Below are 27,742 nucleotides of genomic sequence, written 5' to 3'. Positions count from 1 at the left end.
ATACAGCTAAAACATACTGTTCATAGAGTACATGGGGTAAAGGAAGGAGACGGTGCAGAACATAGTGTTACAGTCATAGCTAGGATGTAGAGAAAGATCAACTTAATAAAAGATAGGTCCATTCAAGTGTCTCATGGCAGCAGGGAACTCAGTGAAGGGAATTTTACCATAGGGCTAAGACTAACAAAGTCAGATACATCGTACCCATTTACTCAGTGTAATCTACAATGAGTGAACAGTAAGGATTGGGCACTCTCCCTGGACTGCACTGCAACTCCTCCTGCAGCAGGGGGCGAGACAGAGCAGCTGCCTGCCGGTCGGCGCTTTTTGCCAGTGTTAAAAATGGCGGCCGGATCGAGGGTGGCTGGCGGCCGAGGGACCGCTTTTCCTCCCCATTGTGAGCCTCCCTTAAAACCGCAGAAGGACCGGGCGGCCAGGGCCCGAACCCAGCCTCGGGCGCGACATCTCTGAAGCGGGGAGCTATGGCTGACGTGATCGAGATCACTTCAGGCGATGAGTCAGACTCGGACATTGAGATTATTGGGGAGACGGTGGTGGCGGTGGCCCCGGGCTCCGATCCCGAGGCCCGCACAGCCTGCCGCCACCAGCGCTCCTGCTTAGCCTCTGTTCAGTATCAGCGGATCAAGAAACTGCTGTACTCGCACCAGGTGAGTGAGTGCGGGCAGCATTTATAACTCAAAACAGTGTTTGAATACAAACAGGAAGTAGCTGTGTGTGTGCATGGCGGTTGTGATGGGCGGGGTGCTGCCGCCATGTTTGATGCTGGCAGTCATGGTCTAAATAAATGGAAATAGGGTTGTCAACCCTCCAGGAATCAAAGATCAACCTGCAGCTTGGAGACAAATCAGAGGAACATTAAACCTGTATATATTTAAAAATATTCCTTGAACATTTCTTTCCGTCAGATATATAAAAAATATTGAAAATGTGGAGGGGGGAGGCTGTTTGGCTCACAGTCAAGCATCAACGTTAACAAGTCTCACAACACTAGGTTAAAGTCCAACAGGTTTATTTGGAATCACGAGCTTTCGCAGCGCTCCGGACTTTAACCTGGTGATGTGAGACTTTTTACTGTGCCCACCTCAGTCCAACGTTGGCATCTCCACATCAAGGCATCAACAATGCCAAGTGTTTTTTACTCTCCAATTAGCATAAGACTGCAGTACATCTGAAGGATGGATTTGTTGGCAGACGAGCGGCTGGAGTGTGGGGACAAGTTGTGTGATGACTCCAGGAATACATTTGGTCACAGTCGGTAAGCCTATGTAAGATTGTCTCTGATGTTTGGACTGAACAATATCAGTTAGGACAGCTGCAAGAATTCCAAATTTCCAACGGTTGCAACAGTTTATGCTGCAGGAGAAAAGGGTGCGGATTGGCTCAGGCATTGTCATGGAGAAAGCAATGGGGAACTGTAGACTCCCCAAGCTCCTTGGTAACCAAAAAAGGTGCAAGACTTGAACATATTCCCTTTGTTTACAGAGAATGAGTCCATGCATAAACACCTGTGACTCCTAGCAAGCATAAAGCATTACAAACTCAACTAATTCTCATATATTGGATAGTCTTCAGCAATGGAACTATCCACAATCCAAAGATTCACCGCCCTTTGAGTGAAGTAATTTCTCCTCAGCTGAGTCATAGAATCCCTATAGTGCAGAAGAGACCATTTGGCTCTTCAAGTCTGCACTAACGCTCTGACAAGAGTATCTTATCCAGGCCCTCTTCCCTCAACCGATCCCTATAATCCCACACATTTACCATGACTAATCCACCTAACCTACACACCTTTGGACACTAAGGGTCATTTTAACATGGCTAATCCATCTAACCTGCACATCTTTGGATGATCCTAAATGATCAGCCCCTTATCCTGAGAATATGCCCCCACCTCCAATGTTTTAGATCCCCCAATTAATAGAAATAATCTCTCAGCATATACCCTCTCAATTTCTGGCTCTGGAAGATATACAGAGTTTCTGTTAAATTCACAAGGAATCATAGAATCTCTATAGTGCAGAAAGAGGCCATTTGGTCCATCAAGCTGCACCAACTGCAATCCAACCCAGGCCCTATTCTTGTAACCCGACTTATTTACCCTGCTAGTCCTCTTGACACTAAGGGACAATTTACAATGGCCAATCCACCTAACCTGCATATTTTTGGACAGTGGGAGGAAACCCATGCAGTCACGGGAAGAATGTGCAAACTCCACACAGATAGTGACCCAAGGCTGGAATTAAACCCAGGTCCCTGCCACTGTGAGGCAGCAGTGCTAACCACTGTGCCACCGGGTGCCCCAAGGTCTTGTGCAGTGTGTAGCCTCCCTACCTCTGAGCCAGATATTCCCACAGGTTTGATTCCCACGCCAAGACTAAATGACCACACAAGACGCATTCACAATGTGGCCAAACAGGTTGATTATCATCCTGTACAACATTCCAATATGCCTGTGGCAGGTGGTAAGAGTGGGAGTGTCGCCTGGTCAGTCATAATATGGAGTGGTGCCCCTCAGGCTATACTCTCTGATGACTGACTAGCAGCCTGTTCCAGGAAAAGCTAGCTGTGGAAACAGAAATACGCATATGTAGTTTTTCTGCCTCATGTCAAACACAGAATGAAAAGATGATCTTCACTGTATCAACCACTGAGTACAGAGTGTCTCTTGATTTTACCAATAACAGCCAATGAACACAGAATGTCTGTTGACTTTTCTGTGTCAGCTAGTGAACACTGTCTATTGACTCCACTTTATCAGCTAATAATTTGAAAATGGGCAGGAATTACAGCTAAACTTGCATCATACAACCTGTTGTAGAGTAAACAAAATTTACAGAGTCTTTAAAGCATTAAACTGTGCGAGGAGAGAAGAGCTGGTTACTTAATCCATCTCAATAGTGGCAAACTACAAAATATATGGAAGCTAATGAATTACACATATGAATAAAAAGAGTCTGTACAAACCAATTGAACAGAACGCATGATCAAAACTACGACAACATCTCCCAATAAACCAAGCTGGGTTCTCCAGCAAATGTAATGAGTAGAGAATAATGATAACGTCTGTGAGCAAAGTCAATCCTCCGGATCTACAGCGGTGTGCTTCCCAAGTGTGATTGATGGGGCAATTAGCCAATCAGCTCTTTTCCAGCTGGAAAGAGTGTGGCCAGAATATTGTTGTGGTTCCAGCTGATATTATTGGACAGTCCGATCTCAGAACGGAACCTGGCTTGATTTTTTAAACCACGGAGGGTATTTACTGAACCGATTCATTGGAGTCTGCTGTTGACATTTTAACAAAAAGATAAAGCATTTAGGAAAGAAAAAACATTAACTATATTACACTAGACAATAAAAAGGTTGGAAAGATTTCAACACAGACACCAAGAAAAAATAAGATTCAAACTCAACTCTATCCCTTTTATCCCAGCAATATCTTTACAGACTCAGCACTCCAGTGAAGAGGTACCATTATTTCCACACTAGAACTGATTCAGTTGCAAGGAGGTTTCTTTTCCAGATTCTGAACAGTCTTTCTGCAGTTCTCTTGAAATCCAGAAAACTCATTCTAAATCACTATTACTTTAACATTAGAATACAACATGAGTTGCTGAAACTAATTTCTTCAGCAGTCTGGCAGCATATTCAGCTAGACTCTTGGACTTCTCTAGTATATCCATGTCAACTGAAACTAAACTGCTACTTTTGTCTCCCCGTTTCTGTGTAATTCCTTTTTCTGATTCCCAGTTACTAGGCAACAGCACTGTTTTTCTACTTCTTGCATTTGTCTTAACTTCCCTAAACTACTAACCCCATCTCTTCACTACAAGAGTCATAAAATCTCATTAAAATGGATGTATACAAACAGGGCCTTAGGCTTGCTGACTCCATCTCACAAAACTCTAAACTAAACCAAATCCAGGTTTCATATTCATACTAATATATAAATTAAACTTAAATTTTCTTGTTAACACCCACAAATATAACTCACTTAAAATTATATCCAGATCCCTAACAATATGCAATGATTTGCTTGTTTTACAAAAAAAATCCATTTATGAAGCTTGTTTTAAAGATGTAAAGCAGCATAACCAGACTGAAATTTATAGTGAGCCAAAGAAAGTGACACTTGGCTAGGTAATCAAAGGTTGGGCAGAGATAGGTTTTAAGTCACATACAAGAGATGAATTGGCTTGGGGATGAAATTGTAGAACTTAAGACTTAGGAGCAGAAGGTGTGGCTGCCAACGATGCAAGAAAGAAAGTGGGCTAGTCAGTCCCTATCCTAGGACAGCTCGCAAGCAAATGCCAACAGTAAAGGGAATAATAATTTTTGTTGCATGAGAAGAGTGCGCTGATTAATTGGCAAGTGGGTTCTGATGGTTAGATGCATTGCCATGGGGAATACAGCAGGAAACAGTTAACTGCCAAGTTCTTCATTCAGATTCAAGCCACGCAGATCAATTCTGGTCTAGAGTAAGAACTAGGGAATGGCTATCCTCCAAGCTTTTATTTCGTTGAAAAAGACACAATGCATGGACATGTTCCTTCTTTCTGCACGTCTCTTTGGCTGTTCACTACTGGCAATGTACAGACTGTACCCAACCAGCCTGTGCTTGCAAAAACATAAAATATAGTGTCCAACATTAGATGTGATTCCACGATTAGACAACATTGCTAAACAATCCTGACTGTGTTAAGAATTACAATGAAAACCAATTAATGATTATCAGTCAGTCTCGGTGTGGCTCATTTGTATAGGCTGTTAGGGACCAGATCAGAAACTCCAAGGTATATTAAGTTAGCCTAGATCCCAACTATTTTGATTTTGGCATTAGCGTGAGGTATTTTGTTCCAGGTATGATTCGATTAACCCACTAGGAAACTTTTATTAAAACAAACTTTATTTAACAACACAGTTAAAATAAAACAGAATTAGCATAACTTTTACCAATTGAAGTACTTAAACATGACAAGAAATGACTCTTAACAACTAGTTATCTCTATAGTTCCAATTTAAGCACAAATATATATCATTCTTCAGAATCAGTTAGCACAAAACATATAGCCCACATAGGTGCTAGTTTTCCAGCCTTTTAACACCTCTGGACAGAGATTCAGAAAGACACTGATCTTCTGACTCCCATACAGCAGTGTCCAGAGAAAGATCTAACTTCAAACAGCAGAACTTCTCAGAAAGAGACCTATTTTCTGACAGATACCAGACTCCAATCTTCAAAGAGGGAAAAGAACAACTACTCTCTGTTGCAGCTCAATTTGTTTCTCTCTGTGAGCCTTGCACTGCCCAGTCACATGACTTTTCCTGTCAATCAACCTAATCAAGCCCCATTCTGAAAGACTCCAGGGGAAAACACTAAAATAGTAGATCTGCATTAGCCCAGATTAAAACAAGCATTCAAGCAATTAGGACCAATTATGCTTCTGCACAAGAAACATGACACAAATGCATTTCTTAAAGGCGCAGTATCGTCACAATGCGAGAAACTGTATGTTCACACAAATGTTGCAGACAAAAAGAGTATTATTGCCCAGCAGATGAGAGTGTTGTAGTTGTACGGTAACAGCTTGGCAAAGGGTGCATCTAGTTCTGGAGCACAAATCCAAAAGACGTAGGAGAAGAAGTAGGCCATTTAATGAGATCATGACTGATCTGATACATAAATCCTCAACTCCACTTTCCCGCTTAATCCCCATAACCTTTGATTCCTTTACTGATTAAAAAATCTGTGTATCTCAGCCTTGAACATACTTAATGACCCAGCCTCTGCTGCTCTCTGCGGTAAAGAATTCCACAGATTCACTACTCTCTGAGAAAAGAAATTCCTCCTCATCTCTGTCTTAAAGGTGTACAAGATGTTGAGAGGTATCGATCGGGTGGATCCTCAGAGGCTTTTTCCCAGGGCTGAAATGGCTGCTACGAGAGGACACAGGTTTAAGGTGCTGGGGAGTAGGTACAGAGGAGATGTCAGGGGTAAGTTTTTCACTCAGAGGGTGGTGGGTGAGTGGGATCGGCTGCCGTCAGTGGTGGTGGAGGCAAACTCGATAGGGTCTTTTAAGAGACTTCTGGATGAGTACATGGGACTTAATAGGATTGAGGGTTATAGGTAAGCCTATATATAAGCCTAGGTAGGTAGGGACATGACCGGTGCAACTTGTGGGCCGAAGGGCCTGTTTGTGCTGTATTGTTTCTATGTTCTAAATGGGTGACCCTTCACTCTGAGATTATACCCTCTGGTCCTAGACTCTCCCACAAGAGTAAACAATCTCTCAGCATTACCCAGTTAAGCCCCCTGAAAAACCTATGACTCAGCTAGGTCATCTTTCATTCTAAACTCCAATGAATCCAGGCCCAACCAACTTAACCTCTCCTCATCAGAAAATCCCTCCATACCCAGGATAAACCAAGTGAACCTTCAATGGGTTGTCTTCAATGCCAGTATATCTTTCGTTAGTTAGGAGGACCAAGACTGTTCACAGTATTCCAAGTATAGTCTAATTAGTGCTTTGTGTAGTTTTAACAAGACTTCCCTATTTCTGTACTCCAATCCCCTTGAAATGAAGGCCAACTTTCCACTTGCCTTCCCTATTACCTGTTGAACTTGCTTTTTGTGATTTATGCACAGGGATCCCCAAACCCCTCTGCGCTGCAGTTTTCTGCAATCTTTCTCCATTTAAATAATATTCAGTACTATTGCTGGAATGTTGTCAGGGCCCGTAGCTTTTGCAGTATCCACTGCCTTCCCCATTTCTTGATATCATTTGAAGTGAATCAGATTGGCTGAAAATTGGCAATATCAAGAACATTCAGTCTGACGTAACCCCACAAAACGGTAATGCAAATGCAAAATATTGCAGATGCTAGAAATCTGAACTCAGTAGGTTAGGCAGCATCTGTGGAGAGAAACAGAGTTAATGTTTCAGGTTGATGACAGCCTAGATCTTTGAAGATGCTGTCTGCCCTGCTGAGTATTTGCAGCCTTTTCTGGTTTTATTCCTGCAAAAATGTTTCTTAAGCCTAAAGTGAAACACTTGATGTTTCTCTTCTTCTTTCAGGACAATATTGATTTGACAGCTGAAGAAAATGAAGTGCAGAGTCAAGTGAATAGTGCTGAAGAAGGGACAGGAAATATGCAGGACAATTCAACAAACTGTAATCAAGAAGAGAAAAGCTCACAGGCTTCCGTTTCCAGTAATTTGAGTAATGTTGTACTCAATTCTGAGGAAGATCTGTCAGATAGTAATGGGGTGAGCCGGATTCCTGATTTGCAGTCTGATTGGACAATGGGCAAAGATGAACCTGACCTCGAATCTCCACCTGTTTTGACAGTTGAAGTCACAACTGAGGACAATTCACTTGAGCCCGTTTCCGATGACCTTACTGATGAAGAGCTATTGCCGGAATTGGACTTCATTGGTCTTGATGAAAGCCAAGATTCTCACGTCACTGAAACAAAACCAAACTTGCTTGTTCCATCAAAACAAGTAAGTTACAGTTCTGTTTGCAGTTCAGATTCAGTGAGTGACACTTGTATAAATAGTGACGTGGAATCTCTGGAAACATTTTCACCGGATGCACCCATTCCATATTCTTCACCAAGTAGTGCTGCAGATTTTTTTGGAGATCACCTTAAAAGCAACTTTGAAGAAATAACTGATGATACAGTTGATGAACCTAAAGATGGTTTACATATAGATATTGAAGATATACCATCATTGATACCTCAGAACTGCAAGGAGTTTGAACTGGATCATGCTTTTCAGCCCTCTCCTCCTGGTATAAGCGTGCCATTGCTGAAACCTTCGGATCAGCTGCAGAGTCACAGTGAGAGAATTGAAAGTGAAATAAAGTGTTTTCCAATTAAAAACCAAGCACAGGAACCTGTCCTGGCATTAGATCAGTCTGGAAGTCAAGTTCTGTCATCAGAGGAGACTGAAGACCAGGTACTTACCAATGAAGCTAAGGAAACAAGCCCTAATTGCTCAGTGGATAAAGAGCCATTGCAAAATTTTCAATATCTTATTGGAGCACCGGTTCAACATCTGTTTGTTAATCATCCTAGGCACAAGGTAAGTTCCTTCAAATCAGGTCACAAAGGGGTAGAGTTTCAAGCAATTCTATAAGCCAAAAGTTTCCGGCACTGCCCACCGCGGAAAGCCTGCCACAGCAGAGCCAGAATATCCCACATGTAATGCTTCGGTATGAGCAATACTTACATGTGGTGTTGTCTCCTGTGCTCCTTTATGGTCAAAAACAAGTGCATGTTCGAATATAGATCTGCACATCAGGCCATCTCACCATGAACATCAACCATTTAATTCCCCATTTCAGTATCTAAATGTTTTGGTAAATGTTTATGTGCGAAGCCTCTTCATAAGATTCCTGGTTCCTGTTTTGAAATGGAACAGGCAGAAATTGCTTGAAGCATTGTCACTCCAATAAATTAAAACCTACTAATATCTGTAACCAAGCTCTTGGATAGGAAATTATGTATATGATGCCTCTGACTTGGAATTGGTATGGGATTTCGATGATGCCCCAGCACTCCTTTTGTAGTGAATCTATATTGTCATCACACATGCTGCTCAGATCTAAATGCTACTGATTAATTCCTATCTCACAATAACACTTTGGAGTAAATGCTCCTATCCTATAACCTTTGAATAGGTCTTTTGAAAATATTAATTCTACAGCTGATAAAGCATGGTAGCAAGCTATTCAGTTCATTGAACATGAGTTGTCGTTCTCCCATGTTCTTTCCCCTAGCCCTGAAAACATTTCACCTTCAAGTTTTTCTCCAATTCCCTTTTGAAAATTACAATTGAATCTACTTCCAGCACCTTTCAGCCAGAGTATTACGGATTGCAATGACTTAATACTGGGGCGGCACAGTGGTTAGCGCTCCTGCCTCACAGCGCCAGGAACCCAGATTCAATTCCCGGCTTGGGTCACTATCTGTGCGGAGTTTGCACATTCTCCTCGTGTCTGCGTGTATTTCCTCTGAGTGCTCCAGTTACCTCCCACAGTCCAAAGATGTGTGGGTTAGGTTGATTGGCCATGCTAAATTGAGCCTAGTTTTGAAGGGATTAGCAGGGTAAATATGTGGGGTTACAGGGATAGGGTGGGATTGATGTCAGTGCAGGCTCGATGGGCTGAATGGCCTCCTTCTGCACTGTAGGGATTCTATGATAATACATTTTTAAAATTCTCAGAAGTTACGTTGTCACTTTCTGCTGGGAAGTGAAATTACAGCTATTGATCAAAACATATAGTTTAACACTGACTCAAACTGGTAGTACAAAAAAGCTTTGCACTGTGCAGCCTATCAGGTAAGTTTGCTACTTGTATTAACATCTATTTGCAAGAGTTTATCCAAATTACTGAGGCGGAAAAGAACAATATTTTTCCCATAAAATAAAAGCAAAATATTCTGGATGCTGGAAACCTGAAATAAAATGCTGGGTAAACTGAGCAGGTCTAGTAGCATCTGGAGAGAGAAATAGAGACTCAGAGTTAAAGAGAGTGAGAAAAGTGATGGATTTTACACTGTTGGAAGGGGTGGAGCGGGCAGAGCACAATAGGAGGTCAGTGATAGGCGTGAGCTAGGAGAGCTCCCCTTTCTGCACTCACATTGATGAGCAACAGGAGTAGACAGGAACATCATAGCTGACTAAGTAAAATTTCAGTAATCAACAATAAAAACTAAACACACTGCAACTGAATAGCTACATAAATAATGGAATGCACTAGAAAATCATCAACTGAGATGAAGCTTAGGTATCGTGGATGGACTCTCATATGTCTTACACCCTAATCTATCAGGTCCATCTGTGTTTTGAATACTTAATAACTTAAAGAAGGGGATTGAATCACTAGGACACATTTCATCCCTGACATTTAGGTTACAGTAGTTCAGTCAGACAGACAGAAATAAAGCCATCGACGCACAATATCAGCAGTGCATACCATCTACAAGATGCACTGCACTGCGAAAGCTCACCAAGCCTCCTTAGACAGCACCTTTCAAACCCATGACTGCTATCATTTAGACAGACAAGAGTAGCAGACAATCTGGAAGTTCCCCTCCAAGCCACTTACTACCCTGACTTAGAAATATAGCTTTATTCCTTCACTGTCGCTGGGTCAAAATCCTGGAACTCTCTCCCTACCAGCACTTTAGGTTTACCTACACCACATGGACTGCAATGGTTCAAGAAGGCAGCTCACCGCTACCTTGTTAAGGGCAATTAGCGTTGAACAATAAATGTTAGCCTAGTCTGCAACACCCACATCCCATGAATGAATTTAAAAAAGCAAAGATGTAAAGAGGATAACCAGGGAAAGAGTGGGGCCCATTAGGGACGTAGGGGGCAATCTGTGGGTGGAGCCAGAGGACATTGGTAGAGTGTTGAATGAATACGTCACATCTGTCTTCACCCGAGAGAATGAGGAAGAAAGTATGAAATTCAGGGAGAGAGACTGAGGTTCTTGAGCAAATTGACATTGGGAAGAACAAGTATTGGAGATGTTGGCAGGCTTAAAAGTGGATAAATCTCCAGGTCTCGATGAATTGTGCCCCAGACTGTTGTGGGAGACAATGGAGGGACTCTGACCCAAACTTTTAATTCCTCTCTGGCCACGAGGGTGGTGCCAGATGACTGAAGAACAGCTAATGTGGTTCAGCAATTTAAAAAGGGCTGTAGACATAAACCAGGAAACTACAGACCAGTGAGTCTCATGTCAGTGGTCAGGAAACTATTGGAGAAACTTCTGAAGGAGAGCATCTATCTCCACTTGGAGAGGCAAGGCTTGATCAGGGATAGTCAGCATGGCTTCATCAGAGGGAGGTCATGGCTAACAAATTTGATTGAAATGTTAACTCTAGTCAGAATTCTCTGATCTCGTACACCCCACTACTGCGGCCAACGAGAACGAAGAATTTGGTGCTCAGCCAAATCTCTCTTCATTGCAGCAGGACCGGAGAATCCCAACCACGTGAAAGATCAGCAAATTCCAGCCTTTGTTTCACTCCACCGATGCTGCCTGACATAAGTATTTCCAACATTTATTTTGTTTTTATTTCATTTGCATTTGTTCATTTATTTATTTTTTCTGTTCCAGCAGGTGAATCAACATTCTCATTCATCAACGACTCACCAATATAAGCCCAAGGAACTTATCTCCCAAAGACAGTGCAGCATGATAAACAGCACTATTGATGAAAACTTTCCCCAAGGGACCCTTCAGTTTCTGATGGATTTTGTATCTCCTCAACATTACCCACCTCAAAAAATTGTGGAGTATATAATCAAGAAGATACTGCTGGGCAATGAATCCTCCAGCACCATTATGTCTGCTTACATGACCCTGATGAAGATCCAACAGTATGTACAAGTTGATGCAGGAGGTGCATAGCATAACATAGTATGACAGATATATTTCATATTAGTATGGCTGTTGACTTCTTCCAGAATCTTACACTGTTCCACTCTTTGGGCAAGTGAACAGTCAGAATTACTTAATGATAGTATTGTACATTCTCATTCTGTTATCAGAATAGATGCCACTCTTGCAGTAATTGTTCTGAAACAATTGCAACGTCGTCCATTGAAGGGACCACATAAAAACTGTGTTTCTACAGTTGCTGCTTGCACTAGGAAATGCGATGAAAGTTGTTGCCTGGCAGTCTTTTGCTGGCTGAGTGCTTTTTTATTGATCATTGGGTTGGGAGTTAAGTGTGTTGATCCATGCAAATGAGGAATTAATCAAAGATGGCTTATTTTCACCCAGTTTATCACTTGTAAATAATCTAATGTATTCAGGAAACCTTTAGGATAAGGCTGTTATGTTAGTATTACTATGAAGGAGCAACTGCACTAAATCATGAGTCAGTATGGCTCTGTTCCCTGAATGTGATGCACTCCAATTCTCCACTCCCCTGAATTGCATATGCATACACATAGAATATAGCACAGTACAGGCCTTTCGGCCCACGATATTGTGCCGAGCTTTGTCCGAAACCAAGATCAAGCTATTCCACTCCCTATCATTCTAGTGTGTTCCATGTGCCTATCCAATAACCGCTTGAAAGTTCCTGAAGTGTCCGACTCCACTATCACAGCAGGCAGTCCATTCCACACCCCAACCACTCTCTGAGTAAAGAACCTACCTCGGACATCCCTCCTATATATCCCACCATGAACCTTATAGTTATGCCCCCTAGTAACAGCTACATCCACCCGAGAAAATAGTCTCTGAACATCCACTCTATCTATCCCCCTCATCATCTAATAAACCTCTATTAACCCCGCCTCTCGACCTCCTCCGCTCTAAAGAGAAAAGCCCTAGCTCCCTCAACCTTTCCTCATAAGACCTACCCTCCAAACCAGGCAGCATCCTGGTAAATCTCCTTTGCACTCTTTCCAGTGCTTCCACATCCTTCTTATAGTGAGGTGACCAGAACTGCACACAATATTCCAAATGTGGTCTCACCAAGGTCCTGTACAGTTGCAGCATAACCCCACGGCTCTTAAACTCAAACCCCCTGTTAATAAACGCTAACTCACTATAGGCCTTCTTCACGGCTCTATCCACTTGAGTGGCAACCTTCAGAGATCTGTGGATATGAACCCCAAGATCTCTCTGTTCCTCCACATTCCTCAGAACCCTACCTTTGACCCTGTAATCTGCATTCAAATTTGTCCTACCAAAATGAATCATCTCAATCTTGGTGTCATCAGCAAATTTACTGATCCACCCTTCAGCCCTCTCCTCCAAGTCATTTATAAAAATCACAAATAGCAGAGGACCCAGCACTGATCCTTGTAGTACACCGCTGGTAACTGGTCTCCAGTCTGAAAATTTTCCATCCACCACCACCCTCTGTCTTCTATGAGATGGCCAGTTACTTATCGAATCAGCCAAATTTCCCTCTATCCCACACCTCCTTACTTTCTTCATGAGCCGACCATGGGGGACCTTATCAAACGCCTTACTAAAATCCATGTATATGACATCAACTGCTCTACCTTCATCTACACACTTAGTTACCTCCTCAAAAAATTCAATCAAATTTGTGAGGCAAGACTTACCCTTCACGAATCCGTGTTGACTATCCCGGATTAAGCTGCATCTTTCTAAATGGTCGTAAATCCTATCCCTCAGGACCTTTTCCATTAACTTACCGACCACCGAAGTAAGTCTAACCGGCCTATAATTACCAGGGTCATTCCTATTTCCTTTCTTGAACAGAGGAACAACATTCGCCACTTTCCAGTCCTCTGGCACTATCCCCGTGGACAGCGAGGACACAAAGATCAAAGCTAAAGGCTCTGCAATCTCATCCCTTGCCTCCCAAGGAATCCTAGGATATATCTCATCTTGACAGATACACACACAAATCACCAGGCTGTTTTATTTGACAATGGTTTCTTGCAATGTAAGGGAATCCACATGTCCTCATTTCATCTTGGCTCTCAAAACTGCAATGAGTTAAAAGAATTAACACAGCCCCTCCTATTACAGGATTCTGAGTTTGCATCTCAAAAAAGCTTTCAGAAATCAAGTAACATTTCAGTTCGAAGGCAGCCAAGTATCAACTTGATGTTGGTAAACAGGATTATCATTGTTGAGATTTTATATCACCTTTCAAATAAAATATGTAAGTTTTTATTTGGTTAATGGTAGAAAATTGCCTTTTGAAGTGTGGGCAGACTGAATCTATTCCAGCTAAGCAGTGTGACCACAGCTTCACAAAAATAGATTATCATCACAGCTCATTTGGATTAGACACGATGAGCCATCCACTCAAATAATTAGTTGTTGAAAAAGTGCTTTATAACATATTCTGCCAAGTTGGGAGGTATTATATACCTTATTAAATAATACTGCTACAGCCGTAGACTTTATACCAGTTTACAACCTTGACCACTTGTAACTTTGAAGGTTTTCAGTTGATATGTAGTTTATTTCAGAGCTGCAGTTGCGTCTGGTTTGAAAGTGTGTAATACTGTTTGTTTAATAATGTATTACAGAAAGTCTCAGTGGGGCAACAACATCAAAGATGTGAGGGTTTCTGCTTCTTTCAGGCAGTGAGTTCCAGATTCCCAGCACTTTCTGGGTGAAAACATTTCCTCTTAAATGCCCTCTAAATCTCCTGCTTTTTCCCCTAAATCAATGCCTTCTGGTTGTGGATTCCTCAACCATGGGGAATAGAGCCATCCTTTACCCAGACCCCTCATGATCTTATACATTTCAATACAGCCTCCTCTGTTCCACAGAAAACAACTCTACCCTGTCCAATTTTATCATAACCAGAATTGTAACCTAATTAGTAGTGTCCTCAACAGTTCTGGTATAACTGGGCGGCACGATAGCACAGTGGTTAGCACTGCTGCTTCACAGCTCCAGGGTCCCGGGTTCGATTCCTGGCTCGGGTCACTGTCTGTGTGGAGTTTGCACATTCTCGTGTCTGCGTGGGTTTCCTCCGGATGCTCCGGTTTCCTCCCACAGTCCAAAGATGTGTGGGTTAGGTTGATTGGCCAGGTTAAAAATTGCCCCTTAGAGTCCTGAGATGCGTAGGTTAGAGGGATTAGCGGGTAAATATGTGGGGGTAGGGCCTGGGTGGGATTGTGGTCGGTGCAGACTTGATGGGCCGAGCGGCCTTCTTCTGCACTGTAGTGTTTCTATGATAACCTTCCAGTTCTCCCTTGGCTAATAAAGACAAGTATCCCGCATGCCTTCTTTACCACTTTATCTACCTGTCTAGCCACCTTCAGGGATCTTTGGACATGCACTGCATGCTCCCTCTGTTCTTCTATGATTCACAGTATCTACTATTTATTCTGCATTTCCCTTGCCTTGTTAGCCTTCCCCGAATACATTTTTTAAAAATTTGTTCAGGAGGATGTGGGCGTCGCTGGCTAGGCCAGCATTTATTGCCCTTCTCTAATTGCCCTTGAACTGAGTAGCTTGCTAGACCTTTTGAAAGGGCATTTAAGAGTCAACCAACCACATTGCTGTGAATCTGGAGTCTGAGTAGGCCAGACTGGGTAAGAATAGCAGATTTTCTTCCCTATAGTACATTAGTGAACCAAATGGGTTTTTACGACAATGGTTTCATGATCATCATCACAGTTAAATTAAATTTCACCATCTGCCATGACAGGATTTGCCAGAGCATTACCCTGGGTCTCTGGATTACTAGTCCAGTGACAATATCACTATGCCACTGCCTCCCCTTGAGCACCATTTGCCACTCTTCCACACACCTGATTTCCATTGACATCTTCCTGATATTAACTTACAATATTTTCTATATCCATAGAACTAGAACATCATTGCAAAAATAGCTGCTTGATTATATTAAAAACCTGCTTGATTCTTTGAGGTTTTTTTTACATTTTAATTATAATATTAAATACATTACTTATGATAATGATCATTATAATTACTTATGATAATCTTACGTATGATAATGTTCGGGCAGCATGGTGGAGGAGTGGTTAGCACTGCCGCTTCACAGCGCCAGGGACGTGGGTTCAGTTCCAACCTCGAGTCACTGTGTGTGGAGTTTGCACATTCTCCCCAGGTCTGCGTGGGTTTCCTCTGGGTGCTCCAGTTTCCTCCCACACTCCAAAGATGTGCGGGTCAGGTTGATTGGCCATGCTAAATTGTCCCTTAGTGACAGAGGGATTAGCAGGATAATCCGTGAGGTTAAGGGGATAAGGTGTGGGTGGCATTGTTGTCGGTGCAGGCTCGATGGGGCGAATGGTCTCCTGCACTGTCGGGATCCTATGATTCTATGACTAAAAAAAAATCATTTCAGCATTATCCAGGGCTGAATATTGTAAAGAAAAATTGATAGAAAAGTCACTTTTTCTTCTTCCAGTTTTTTCCTCTGATATCCTGAAAGCACTGGAAATGCTTCCTAAGTTACTGAGAATCTTCTGGTTCATCACTCAGGTGTCTATTCCTTGATAGCAACTCAAATTGGAGATACTCAAGAGAGCAGACTTAGACGAGCATGGTTACCTTGGAAGGTTATGGAGTTGGAGGAGATTTAAAAAATCAGGACGTGCGGATGCTCTGGCTGTAGTTCACCAGCAATATATTTAGCCATTAAACCATTCGAAGAAATGTGTTAGAATCAATTTTGAATTCTGTGATCTATTGTATGAACTAACTGTTGTGTTATATAATGTGCAAATTATCGCTTTTAACTGTTGGCCTGTGGACAAATTTTTAAATAATCTAATAAATATTTTATTATATTGAAATAGGCTGCATCCTGCAAATGTTTCCACGGTGCAGTGGGACTGGGACCTATTAGCTTATCATGTGGAGAACAAGGTAACATTGATCTGGAGCTTTTAAAAATGCAGTCTCCATAAAGTTCTTTTAAAGATGCTCGAAAAAAATGAGAGCTGAGTACTTATTTTTAGGATTGCTATACATAATCAGTTTTTTTTTTGTTGCACACTTCCGTAAATGAAAATATTCCTTTATATTTGGGGCAGCACGATGGCAGAGTGGTTAGCACTGCTGCCTCACAGTGCCAGGGACCTGGGTTCAATTCCAGCCTCAGGTGACAATCTGTGTGGAGTTTGCACGTTCTCCCCGTGTCTGCGTGGGTTTCCTCTGGGTGCTCCGGTTGCCTCCCACAGTGCAAAGATGTGCAGGTTGCGTTGATTGGCCATGCTAAATTGTCCTTCAGTGCCAGAGGGATTGGCAAGGTAAATATGTGGGGTATTAGGGGTTAGGGCCTTAGTGGGATTGTTGTCGGTGCAGGCTTGATGGGCCAAATGACCTCCTTCTGCACTGTTGGGATCCTATGGTTTGTTTTTATACATCCTTCTAAAGCATTTGGTCCCAATCATTGGAATTGAATAATGATTGATCTCCCGATTTAAAAAAAAAATATTTGGGATGTGGGCTTCACTGGCAAGGTCAGCATTTGTTGCCCATCCCTAAGTTTCCTTGAACTGAGTCGATTGCTCAGCCATTTCAGAGGGTCATTCAAAGTCAACCACTGTAGGTCTGGAATCACATATATCGTAGAATCCCAATAGTGTAGAAGGAAGCCATTTGGCCTATCGAGTCTGCGCCAACTCTCCTGAGTATTTTACCCAGGCCCTCTCCCCAGTCCTATCCCTGTAACCGCACACATCGACCATGACTAATTCTAACCTACGCATCTTGGGACACTAATGGGCAATTTAGCATGGTCAATGATAACACCCTTCCAATTAGTAAACAGCAGTGGAAACCTTTGTACTGTGCCATTTTACAGCTTATGAACTGAATTGGGTGTATCTTTTTCTTCTCTACTAATCTAATCTTGCATGATTTTTGTATGTGTGCACTTCAAGGATCCTCACAGGAAGCATTCTCTGACCAAGAATGATCGGCTGTTGTTCCTACAGTATGTTGTTCAAACGCTTGAAGATGATTTTCAACTGAAACGTGATGCACCCCAGCAAACCATAGCCAAGGCAGTTCTATCATGTGATGAAAAGTTTTCGAATGTAAGGTACAGAAACCTAAACCTTATTGAATCTGCAGTGTTTTATTTCAGTAAGTAGGAGAGAATTTTATAATTTGAGTGTTTTAAGTACATTAAATTAGTGACGGGATCTATAATGTGTGATGCATTTGGAAGTAGGTATTGCGATTGAACTCATTTAGAATATTGGCCCCACTATAACAACTTTGCTTCACTGTCATTTGTCTTGCCTTCGAGTCTGAGGGTTGTGACTTCAAGCCCTAGTGTGGGAGTTGACATTGCATTACATTATAGACAGTGTGCTACATTGTTGGGAGCTGCTGTCTTTGGATGGAATGCTACAAAGATACCTTTAGGTTGGTTAGGTTGATTGGCCATGCTAAAATTGCCCCTTAGTGGCCTGAGATGCGTGGTTAGAGGGATTAGCAGGTAAATATGTAGGGATATGGGGTAGGGCATGGGTGGGATTGTGGTCGGTGCAGACTCGATGGGCCAGATGGCCTCTTTCTGCACTGTAGGGTTTCTATGATTCTATTATACCTTGTTTGTGACGTCGAGGATGTCAAAGATCCCACTTCATTTTTGAAGAGGAGGAAGAGAGATTGAGTAGAGTGGGCCTATATTCTCTGGAGTTGAGAAAAATCATAAGAAATAGAAACAGGTATAGGCCATTCGGCTCATTGAGTCTGCTCTGCTGTTTGATAAATCACAGTGGATCAGATCTTACCTGTCCCCATAATCCTTGACTCCTTTGTCAATCAAAAATCTGTCCAGCTCAGCCTCAAATATGTTCAGTGGCCCAGCCTTCATGGTTCACTGGAAGAAAATTCCAAAGACTAACAACCCTCTGGGATAAGAAATTCCTCTTCATCTTAAATGGGAAACATACACTATCCTAGGCTTTATTAAAAGAGGCAGAGAGTACAAGAGCAAGAAGGTCTTGTTGAACTTATATAAGACACAAATTTGGCTTCAACTGGATTATTGCTAGAGTTCTGGGCACTGCACTTTAGGAAAGATGTGAAGGTATTAGAGAGAGTGCAGAAACAAAGGTTCCAGGAATGAGGAACTTCAGTTAAGAAGATAGATTGGAGAAACTGGAGCTATTCCTTGACGAAAAGAAGATTTAATAGAGATATTCAAAGTCATGAGGGCTCTGGACAGATTAGCTAAGAAAAAAACTTCCCACATGTGATGAGATTGAGAACAAGTGGGCACAGATTTAAAGTCATAAGCAAAAGTGACGTGAGGAAAAGCCTTTTCACACAGCAAGTGTTTAAAATCTGGAATACAGACATCAGAGTGTGGTGGAGGCAGGTTCAATCAAGGTATTCAAAGGGAATTAAGTTGCTATCTAAAAAGGAAGGAGGTACAATGTTACAGGGCAAAGGCTAGGGATCAGCACTAAGTGAATTGCTGAGGGCCAAATGGCCTCCTTCTGTGCCATAACAATTTTGAGATTTGATCATAGTTGAGAAGCTACTGGGATTTCTGCTAAAGGCCTGTAGAAAGAGAGGTCGACAGAGGCGTAGCTGGATGATAAACATCACAAGAGTGGTTGTAGACAAGCAACAATGGATGTGTGAGGATGGTGCAAGACAGATGAGTGTGACATACCATGACACTAAAGCTCCTCGTAGAAGATGCTGAGAGAGACTATTTTTCCTGTCTTGCTAGTTTTATCCCATACCCAAACATCTCCCTCTTTTTCAGTCATCCGTTGCTTGTTTCTAAAATTGTCCCAATCACTAATCTTTGCAGCACTGTGCATCTTTTCTTTCAATTTGATAATGTCCTTAACTTCCCAAGTTGGCCATGGATGATGCATCATTCTCGTAGAGCCTTCCTTTTTTAATTCTTTGTCAAGAGTTATGAAATATCTTCTTAAATGCCTGCTATTGGTTTTCTACCATCTTACCTTAGGCATGTGAGGGGTCGGGAAGGCCCCGATGCTGGTGACCCATATGGGGATAGGATGAGGGAACATGCCCATTACCGGCATAGTTTAGGTCCCCTCCCCCCCAGTACTGGCATGAGACTCCCAACTCTCCAAAGAAAGTGATTGTGTGGGGGAGGATTGTGGTACATAGAACATAGAACAGTACAGCACAGAACAGGCCCTTCGGCCCACGTTGTTGTGCCGAGCTTTGTCTGAAACCCAGATCAAGCTATTTCCTCCCTATCATCCCGAAGTACTCCATGTGCCGATCCAATAACTTCTTAAATTTCCTAAAGTTTCTGACTCCACTATCACTGCAGGCAGTCCATTCCACACCCCAACCACTCTCTGAGTAAAAAACCTACCTCGGACATCCTTCCTATATCTCCCACCATGAACCCTATAGTTATGCCCCCTAGTTACCACTCCATTCACCCGAGGAAATAGTCTTTGAACGTTCACTCTATCTATCCCCCTCATCATCTTATAAACCTCTATCAAGTCTCCTCTCAACCTCCTCCGCTCCAAAGAGAAAAGCCCATTAAAAAGAAAAGTAAAAGTACAGTGTGGCGTGTGCCTTAGAGACCGGTGCGGATCACTATTATTCTCACTGTTATGACACTTCGAAATTTTTTGGGAGAATTCCGTGCTTACTCTCAGGATTAGGGGCTGCCACATAACACTGAGATGAAGAACTTTCTTCACTTTTGTATTTTTTATGTAATTAATTTCTGTTACAGAAGTGTCATCAAGTGGCTTATTGATACCATCTCCAAGGACTCTGAAGATATACAGCAGAAAAATGGTCCCATGTCAGCATCATCTGGTGGTCCTCAGGTACAGGACTCTAGGTATCCAAGGTAAATTATTTTTTCTGGCAGCAGATATAGAGCTTGTATATATGTGTGTGTGATATATGTGCGTGTGATATTCATGCTGCTGAGCATATGTATTTGTGTGTGAGTAATGTGCCATTTTATTCACAAGCGATATCTGGTCATACGATTGAACAAATACTCCAAATTGTAATCACATACACCATAGTGTCTTTGAGATTTTTCAGTTTCTCAGTGGTGGACCATTTCCATACCTTGGGATCCTACTGTCAACATGGGCAGACATTGACAACACGGTTCAACACCATCTTCACTGTGCTAGTTCAGCCTTTGGTCGCCTGAGGAAGAGAATGCATGAAGACCAAGACCTCAAACCTGGCACCAAGTTCATGGTCTGCAGAGCAGTCATGATACTCACCCTTCTACATGAATCAGAGGCATGGATTACGTACAGCAGGAACCTCAAAACCATGGAGAAGTACCACCAGCGCTGCCCCTGAAGAATGCTGCAAATCCATTGGCAGGATAGGCGCACTAATGTCAGTGTTCTCGCTCAAGGCAACAACCTAGCATCAAAGCATTGACTATGCTCGGTCAACTCCACTGGACTAGCTACACCATCTGCACGCCTGATACAAGACTTCCAAAGCGAGCACTCTACTCTGAACTTCAACGTGGCAACTGAACCCCAGGAGGGCAGAGGAAGCACTTCAAGTCCTCAAAACCTATATGAAAAATGCAACATCCCCACCGACACCTGGGGACCCCTGGTCCAAGACAACCCAAAGTGAAAGAAAAACATCTGGGCAGGAATTGAACACCTCAAGTTTCATTGTCGAGAGCAAGCTGAAGTCAAGCACGACAGTGAAAGGGGCACGTGGCAACCTGGGCACCCCACCCATCCACTCCTCCCACTGTCTGCCCACCTGTGTAGGTCACACATTGGACTCCTCATTCACCTGAGAACTCATTTATAGTGAAGAAGCAAGTTATCCTTAATTAGAGGGCACTGCCCAAGAAGAAAAAGATGTTGTACCTTTTACTTTAAGTGTGTCGGATTCATTTGATCTAGTGACGTTTTAAAAATTTAAAATAAATATTAACACTAGTCAATTATGCATTCTAAACCGCTTTAATGGGCACCCTGTCTTCTGTAGTGTTGCATTGGAGGTGGTTAGCAGTGTTACTGAGAGGCGTTGAGGAAAGTATTTCTGTTGTGTCACATCCCTACTTATTCTACAAAACTAATGAATACTTGTTACTTGCACTGCTTTGTTCTCTAGCGTTGTTTGTCTCCTTCAGAAGATGCTGACCTTGGCTGTAGAAGTGGATCGTTCTCCAATGTGCAGTTCAAATAAAATTGCAGAAGCGATATGTCAGCCTTTTCTGTACATTTCAAAAAGATCGCAGAGGTGAGATGCGAAATGTCATTATTAATTCATGCTTTGAAATGATGCACATTGTTGTGCTCTGTAGCCTGAACCTGTCGGTTGCTCACTTACATTTCTTTTCTTTTCCCCAACAACTTTAAAGATTAACAGTGTTAAGAAGTATGGAGAGCCAACTCTTGCGCTGCAAGTTACTAGAACTTGTCTTCCACCATTGCACCAAGAAACAAAATATTCTGCCCATGTCATTGGGAAAAGTGCTACATTTCCTTAAATATGCTAAATTTACCTTAGAAACTGATGTGAGTACATTTTCTTTCTTCATCTAACAGCCATATGATGGCTTAATCTGCTTTAAGATCAACATGTTATAACTTTATACATTAACATGTTACAGAATTTTATCTTGTATATCCTTTATAAAGTGGAAATGATGTATTATCCTTTATAATGCTTAAATTAGTAATGTGCACGTTTTTATATTTAAAGCTGTGGATTTTTTTTTAATTAGTTAAATTTGAAGGTACAGGGCAGAATTTTTCAATCCCCCACCAGTGGTTTTCAGGGTGGGGGGGGGTGGATGGTGGTTGCTGGAGGGGGGGCATAAAATTCCCTGGGTGGCCATCCCATCACTCACCCTGCAGCTTGCCCTTGACCTATGTGTTATTTTACAGGGAGAGGGTGAGGCCTAAGGCAGCCTGCCACCCATAAAAGTCTGCCCAGAGTATTTGGTTCCCTATTTTAGTAGACCAGGGAATAAACAAAGAGTTGGTAATGGATTAATCTTGTTGTTAAAGCTGAATTCTACTAAATTAGGAGAGACAGTAAATACTGCAGTTGGGAGCTGCAAAGTACAAAGTTATATAGATAAATTGGGCAGAATTTAATGCACTCCCCCTCCCCCCGAAAGTTTGGTGGCAAGGGTATTTAATCAGGCTGGTGGGATCCCACTGCCCCTGTCACGATTAAGTATGTGGGAGGAAAGATTGGAGAAAGCTTTCTCTGCCTGTCACCAGTTGAGGCCCCTAAGTGGGCATCTTGCTTTGTGAGATGCCCAAAAGACAAACCCTGTCACTTGGGAACTTCCAGAAAGATGGGAAGGGGGTTCCTTCATTCAAAGGTAATCAGAGGACTGACATCAGAAAGGGGAAGCCTTGCTGAGCGGCAGCCCCTGCCTTTACTACTTAACTCTCACCCCATAGCCCCTTATCCTGCCATCACATATCTCTGACCTGGGCCTCTGAATGCATTGAGGGCAGCATCCATTCCAGGAAAAGCTACCAGCCTCTGATTAGCCAGCAGCTCTCAGCAGATGGGATTTCTACCCCGGATCCCAGCTACGTCCCAACGCTACCCAGTTAAGTAGTTGATTGGCACTTAGCGGGCATCACTCACCAGCTAAGGAGTGGGAATTAAATTCATTCAAATGTTAAATTCCACCCAGAAACGTTTGTTGGTTGAGGCAACCTGGAGCAAACATGGGTAAATGGAGTTGAGGTGCAGATCAGGCCAAGGGACTAAATGGATTACTCATATTCCTAATGTTCCTATGGTTTGGAAGAATCTGTTAAGGGTGTGCAAGTGCCTTTATTATGTTCATTTTCTCAGGAGCACTGTTCAAGCAAATGGCAATGTTGGGAGGAACTTGTCAACCTTCTTTGTTTACTGCTTCTGAGCTACCAAGAGGTGACTAAACGTAAGTCAAGAAAATACTTCTGGTTTTGAGAGTTTCACTTGTTATCTCCTAATAAATGTTGACGCTACAGATCAAATAATGCCTTCAAGGCGCCAGAGATCACATTCAAAATTATTAATACTGTAAATTACTAATTTATAGGCTGTTCAAGAGAACTAGATATCCAATGGTCACACAAATGTAAAACTGGAAACGAGCGTGCCAATAACATTTGTTATTAGAGGTCAGCCCTCGTACATAAAGGCTCTTTTTTGTATTATTTTACATAATGGGAGCTTAATCTAATGTTGTGCACTTGGCCTATGCTTACAGATAAAAAATTGCTTCTCCACGGCCCTCTTATATAACTCCGGTTTTATGCCCATTTTCAAACATGAAATAGATATGAAAAACATAGACAAAGTTTCCACTTGTTTGTGCTCAGATTCCAAAGCTCAAATTTGGGTGCTATCAGCTGGACCAGTGAAGAATGAGAACTGAAGGGGTGACCTGAGACATGTCTTTTAGATCACGCAAATGTTCAGTAGGGTAGATGTAAAGAAGATGTTTCCTTTTGTGGACGAGACCAGAACATAGGAGCCATAGCTGGAATGATATTTTGATATTTGCCAGTAGGAGATTTAGGAGAAAGGTCTTTTCCCAAAGATTGGTTAGAATATGGAACGTGCTACCACACAACTGAAAAAGGGAATAGAAGGATATGTTGATGGAGTTAGATGAAGAAAAGTGACAAGATATAAACACTGACATGTACCAGTTTCAGTTATGTTAATAAAACTGCTCAATAAATCTTAATATATAAAAAAGAATACTTCTTAATGGAAAGGAAAATAAATGATTACCTTCTATTAAGCTGTCAGATTGCACTGGTTCATGGCAGATCTTGGGCTGAATTTTACCATCCCACTCGCCACGGGAATTGTAGTGGGCGGGACATGGACCATGCAAAGGTCCGTTGACCTCGAGAGGAATCTTCTGGCTTTGGGGCAAGCGTGGCCGGAAAATTCCGCACCCTGTGTTTGTGCAAATGATTTTTGTGAAAATTTGCAACCTATTCTAACCGGTTCGACACAACTTCCTGATTTCACCCAGAGCAGAAATTCTACCTAAGTACTATAGCAATGAGAATATAACAGTCTTGCAGTAAATTTACCATTTACAAACAGTAAAGAGTGATTTATGTTGCGTCATGTTTGTAAATCAGTAATCGAAGAAAGATTTTTATCATGTCTGTGTTACTTCAGTTACTTCATAGAATTTTAAGTGTCCTAAAGGTAATTCACACAGGTAAAAGAAAAATACTGCTAATGCTGGAAATCTGAAATAAAACAATGTGCTGGAAAAACTCAGCTGGTCTGGCAGCATTTGTGGAGAAAGAAACAGAGTTAAAATTCTGAGTCTGTTTCCAGTTGGTTCCTCAACATATTGTTCTAGAAAACTCTCACATGCAGCCCATGAAGTGACTTTTGTCAATTTGGTTTGGCCAGTCTGTGAAGATTAAAGACCCCCAGCATTATTGCATTACTCTTGTTTTGTGCTCCCCTTAATTTCCTGCTTTACATTTTGTCAAGCACTATGAATACTGTAAATGGGTCAATATTCCCAGTCCCACTGTTGTTATTTCTTAGCTCCACATGTACTGATTCTGCATCCTGACTTTTTGAACTAAGACCATTTTTCGCTATTTCTTTTATCTCTCTTGAATATGTTCTTTAGGTCACCTCAGGCAATCAATCTCAGAACGGGTCAAATGTGTTCTGGCGGACACTCCTCCAGTAATCACTACTCATGATGAGATCACTGTTGAAGAAGTTCAGTCAGATATGGAGGTATTCTATAATCGAGTACTCAGTGATTTAGGACCACCATTGAACCCACAACTGGAAGAACAGATCAATCTACTGAAAGCTCTGCTGCTTTGTGCAGCAACTGGAACATAAAACTTATAATTTATTTTAAAAAGATCATTTCATATATAATATGACGAAGACTTGCTTCTGACAGAGATCTCTTGCACAAAGCAAAGCACCATCTGGAATTTGAAAAGCATTTCAAGCTCTCAGTTCTTTGACAAATGTGCAACGCATGTCATTAGGATTTCTGCCATTGTGAGGCAGCTATGCAAACCTAATGGTGAACAGAGAAAACTTGTACTCTGATTCAACTATGTTCCTCACCACAACACACAACAGCATGGTCGCCACTGAATGTATTTCTTTTAGGTTTGGTACTTTTCCACTGGATACTGAAATGCAGACTTCAGTGATCTTCGGCTTCAGCAAAATGTTTTGAAGTGAAACTCTGTCCACGTGAGGTGTGAAGAGGAAGAATGCCCATAAAGGATATGGGCGAAAGACCATATTTCTTGGAATGGAATTGGGAGGGTCTCTTGTCATCACGTGATCCATTCAGTCAGTCCAAGGTTGACCTGAGTTCATACAGTGGCTGAAATGGCTACTCACATCACATGTACCTTCTGTTGCTTTGGAATCCACACTTTGCCATGTTAATCACTTTCTGTATGTCAGAGCAGTTTCTCTATAAATATTTTATTTAAAGTTTAATGTAACCAAATGTCACATTAATGGGAGCAATTAACCCAGAATTTTATGCCTCCCATTCATGTTGTCAGTGTTCTTTTGATCTTATGAATTTTATTTTATTGATTTCATTGTTATTTCTTTAACATGTCACGTTTTAAAATTGACGTTAATGAGGTCTTATTCTCTGCAGGTTTATTGCAAACACATATACAATAGTGGAACTTTCATTATCTGTGCACCTTTGCTTTGTTCCCCCACTATGGCAGATAATGGTACTTCCACTGAAACATAATATTGCACTATTACATTTTAAAATTAATTGAATCTAAACTCATTCAAGGAAATAGTTACCACAATGCTGAATAATGTATTTTTTATACTTGTTTATTTAATGTATGTACTAATAATTCAATGTTCTATCAGAAAACTATTCAATTTCAGTAACATACATTGATCTTGTTTCATAAACCATTGAGAATGCTGTTGTTCATATCCATAAGTTATCAAGCTCACCTTGTATCAAACTAAACTCATGTAATGAGAGTGCCTGCATGGCCATGTGGTTTGGACCTTGTGCCTGTTTTTCAACTTGTCATTTCTACCGTACTTTATTTGGCAATGCTAAAGAACATGTGCCAATTAGCAGGTAACGGCCATATACCATATGGAGCACCAATGAGTGGGGAAGGTTGGTGGTAGGGGGACCGATGTTCCATTTGTCAGAAATAACAGTATAAATGAATCATTTGCAACAATACCCCACCAGTATTTAAAAACAGAATTATACAAAATGGTGTGTCATTCTGTACCTCCAATGCACTGTAGTTTGATTTGGTGGGAATGCAAAGATTCTAAAAGAGAGCAAAATAAAACTGATCAAAAGCACTTGTTATTTTAAACCTAAGGATTCCTGCTATGTTTTGTTGGTGAAATGTTCTAATAGGCACTGTGAAAGATATGCTGGTTAACAATGAACAAATCTGTCAAATGTATAAATACACTGACTTTTTATTACAAGGCTGAGTTTTCTCTTCAGCAGCCAATGTTCAGTCTGAATATCTCCAATAGTGCTGCACACAGTAAAGGCAGCTACAAGAACAAAAGGCTGTATTAATTCAACTATAGTCAGATTTAAATGACAACTAAATGTTGTTAAATAGTTTGATTTTTTCGGTTTCCTTGGTGGAACACATACACAGATATTGCTGCTGTTTATTTGGTTGGTATAAAGTTGATACCTGACAAAATTCCCATAGGAGCCCAAACGGCTAGGTCTCTGCAGTCTACAGTGTGGGAGTGGGAGAAAAATAGGATTTTATTATTTGGGACTTTGAAAGGTTTGAAGCTTTCTGAACTATTTAACATTGTACCAGCATTAATCTGGAAAAGCACACTATACGAAGGAGTTGCTGGGCATCTCTAAATATCTGGGTGGTACAACCTGCTGAAGAGAAAATAGACTTGAAAAATATTTGTTTTAAAAATGTACTTAATGGACACGTGGGAGATCATCTCAATACAAGATAACAATGTTAAAATGCAGCTTTAGTTCATTTTCTTGACTAGGAAAAAATGTAAAGTTGCTCTGCTGGAAATCTCAGGTCACTTTTCGTTACTGTTCAGGTGTTTTGATGTTTCATAAGCACACTGGGTAGTTTTGAGTGTATAATGGTGTAAAACGGGTAATGGTGAATCAGCAGCTGGTATCCCATCGCTAGACTTTTGTTTCCTTTGAAACCAATTCGCCATCATCCATTTTACATTAGCACACAGTCAAAATACACCCAAGTTACTGAAT

At 41.6% G+C, this 27,742-nt stretch overlaps 2 protein-coding genes across 6 annotated transcripts in view; one reads left to right on the top strand and one right to left on the bottom strand.

The window, feature by feature from the left end:
* Nucleotides 1-27,742, bottom strand: part of kiaa1191 (KIAA1191 ortholog) — a 61,418-nt gene that overhangs the window by 7,918 nt on the left and 25,758 nt on the right. For 2 of the 4 annotated variants that reach the window (XM_078231058.1, XM_078231057.1), the window contains exons 8-9: nt 24,244-24,414; nt 23,522-24,079 (exon numbers count right to left, since the gene is read on the bottom strand). In XM_078231058.1, the coding sequence (XP_078087184.1) occupies nt 24,069-24,079; nt 24,244-24,414 (182 nt within the window). In that variant the 3' untranslated portion in view covers nt 23,522-24,068. Of the gene's footprint in view, nt 1-23,521; nt 24,080-24,243; nt 24,415-27,742 lie in introns of those variants that run through there. The other 2 variants (XM_078231056.1, XM_078231055.1) reach the window with 1 other exon arrangement.
* On the top strand, nt 333-27,534 carry simc1 (SUMO interacting motifs containing 1). 2 transcript variants are annotated; one of them, XM_078231051.1, is made up of 10 exons: nt 333-668; nt 7,095-8,108; nt 11,161-11,423; nt 16,320-16,389; nt 17,409-17,569; nt 20,222-20,341; nt 21,601-21,729; nt 21,851-22,007; nt 23,314-23,401; nt 25,118-27,534. In XM_078231051.1, the coding sequence occupies exons 1-10, from the start codon at nt 483-485 to the stop codon at nt 25,339-25,341; spliced, it is 2,412 nt and encodes an 803-aa protein (XP_078087177.1). In that variant the 5' UTR covers nt 333-482; the 3' UTR covers nt 25,342-27,534. The 2 variants fall into 2 exon arrangements, with proteins under 2 accessions (XP_078087177.1, XP_078087178.1); XM_078231052.1 differs by having other exon boundaries at nt 360-668; nt 11,164-11,423.

This window comes from Mustelus asterias, chromosome 16 (genome assembly GCF_964213995.1).
Source record: "Mustelus asterias chromosome 16, sMusAst1.hap1.1, whole genome shotgun sequence".
NCBI classification, from domain to species: domain Eukaryota; kingdom Metazoa; phylum Chordata; class Chondrichthyes; order Carcharhiniformes; family Triakidae; genus Mustelus; species Mustelus asterias.
This window is presented reverse-complemented; position numbering and strand designations above follow the sequence as displayed.

Bases quoted from the DNA above. Each gene is read 5' to 3' on its own strand.
- simc1 (XM_078231051.1), top strand. From the start codon at position 483: ATGGCTGACGTGATCGAGATCACTTCAGGCGATGAGTCAGACTCGGAC. The intron at 11,424-16,319 runs GTATGTACAAGT...ATATTGAAATAG, and splicing joins ACCCTGATGAAGATCCAACA to GCTGCATCCTGCAAATGTTT. The intron at 16,390-17,408 runs GTAACATTGATC...GTGCACTTCAAG, and splicing joins CTTATCATGTGGAGAACAAG to GATCCTCACAGGAAGCATTC.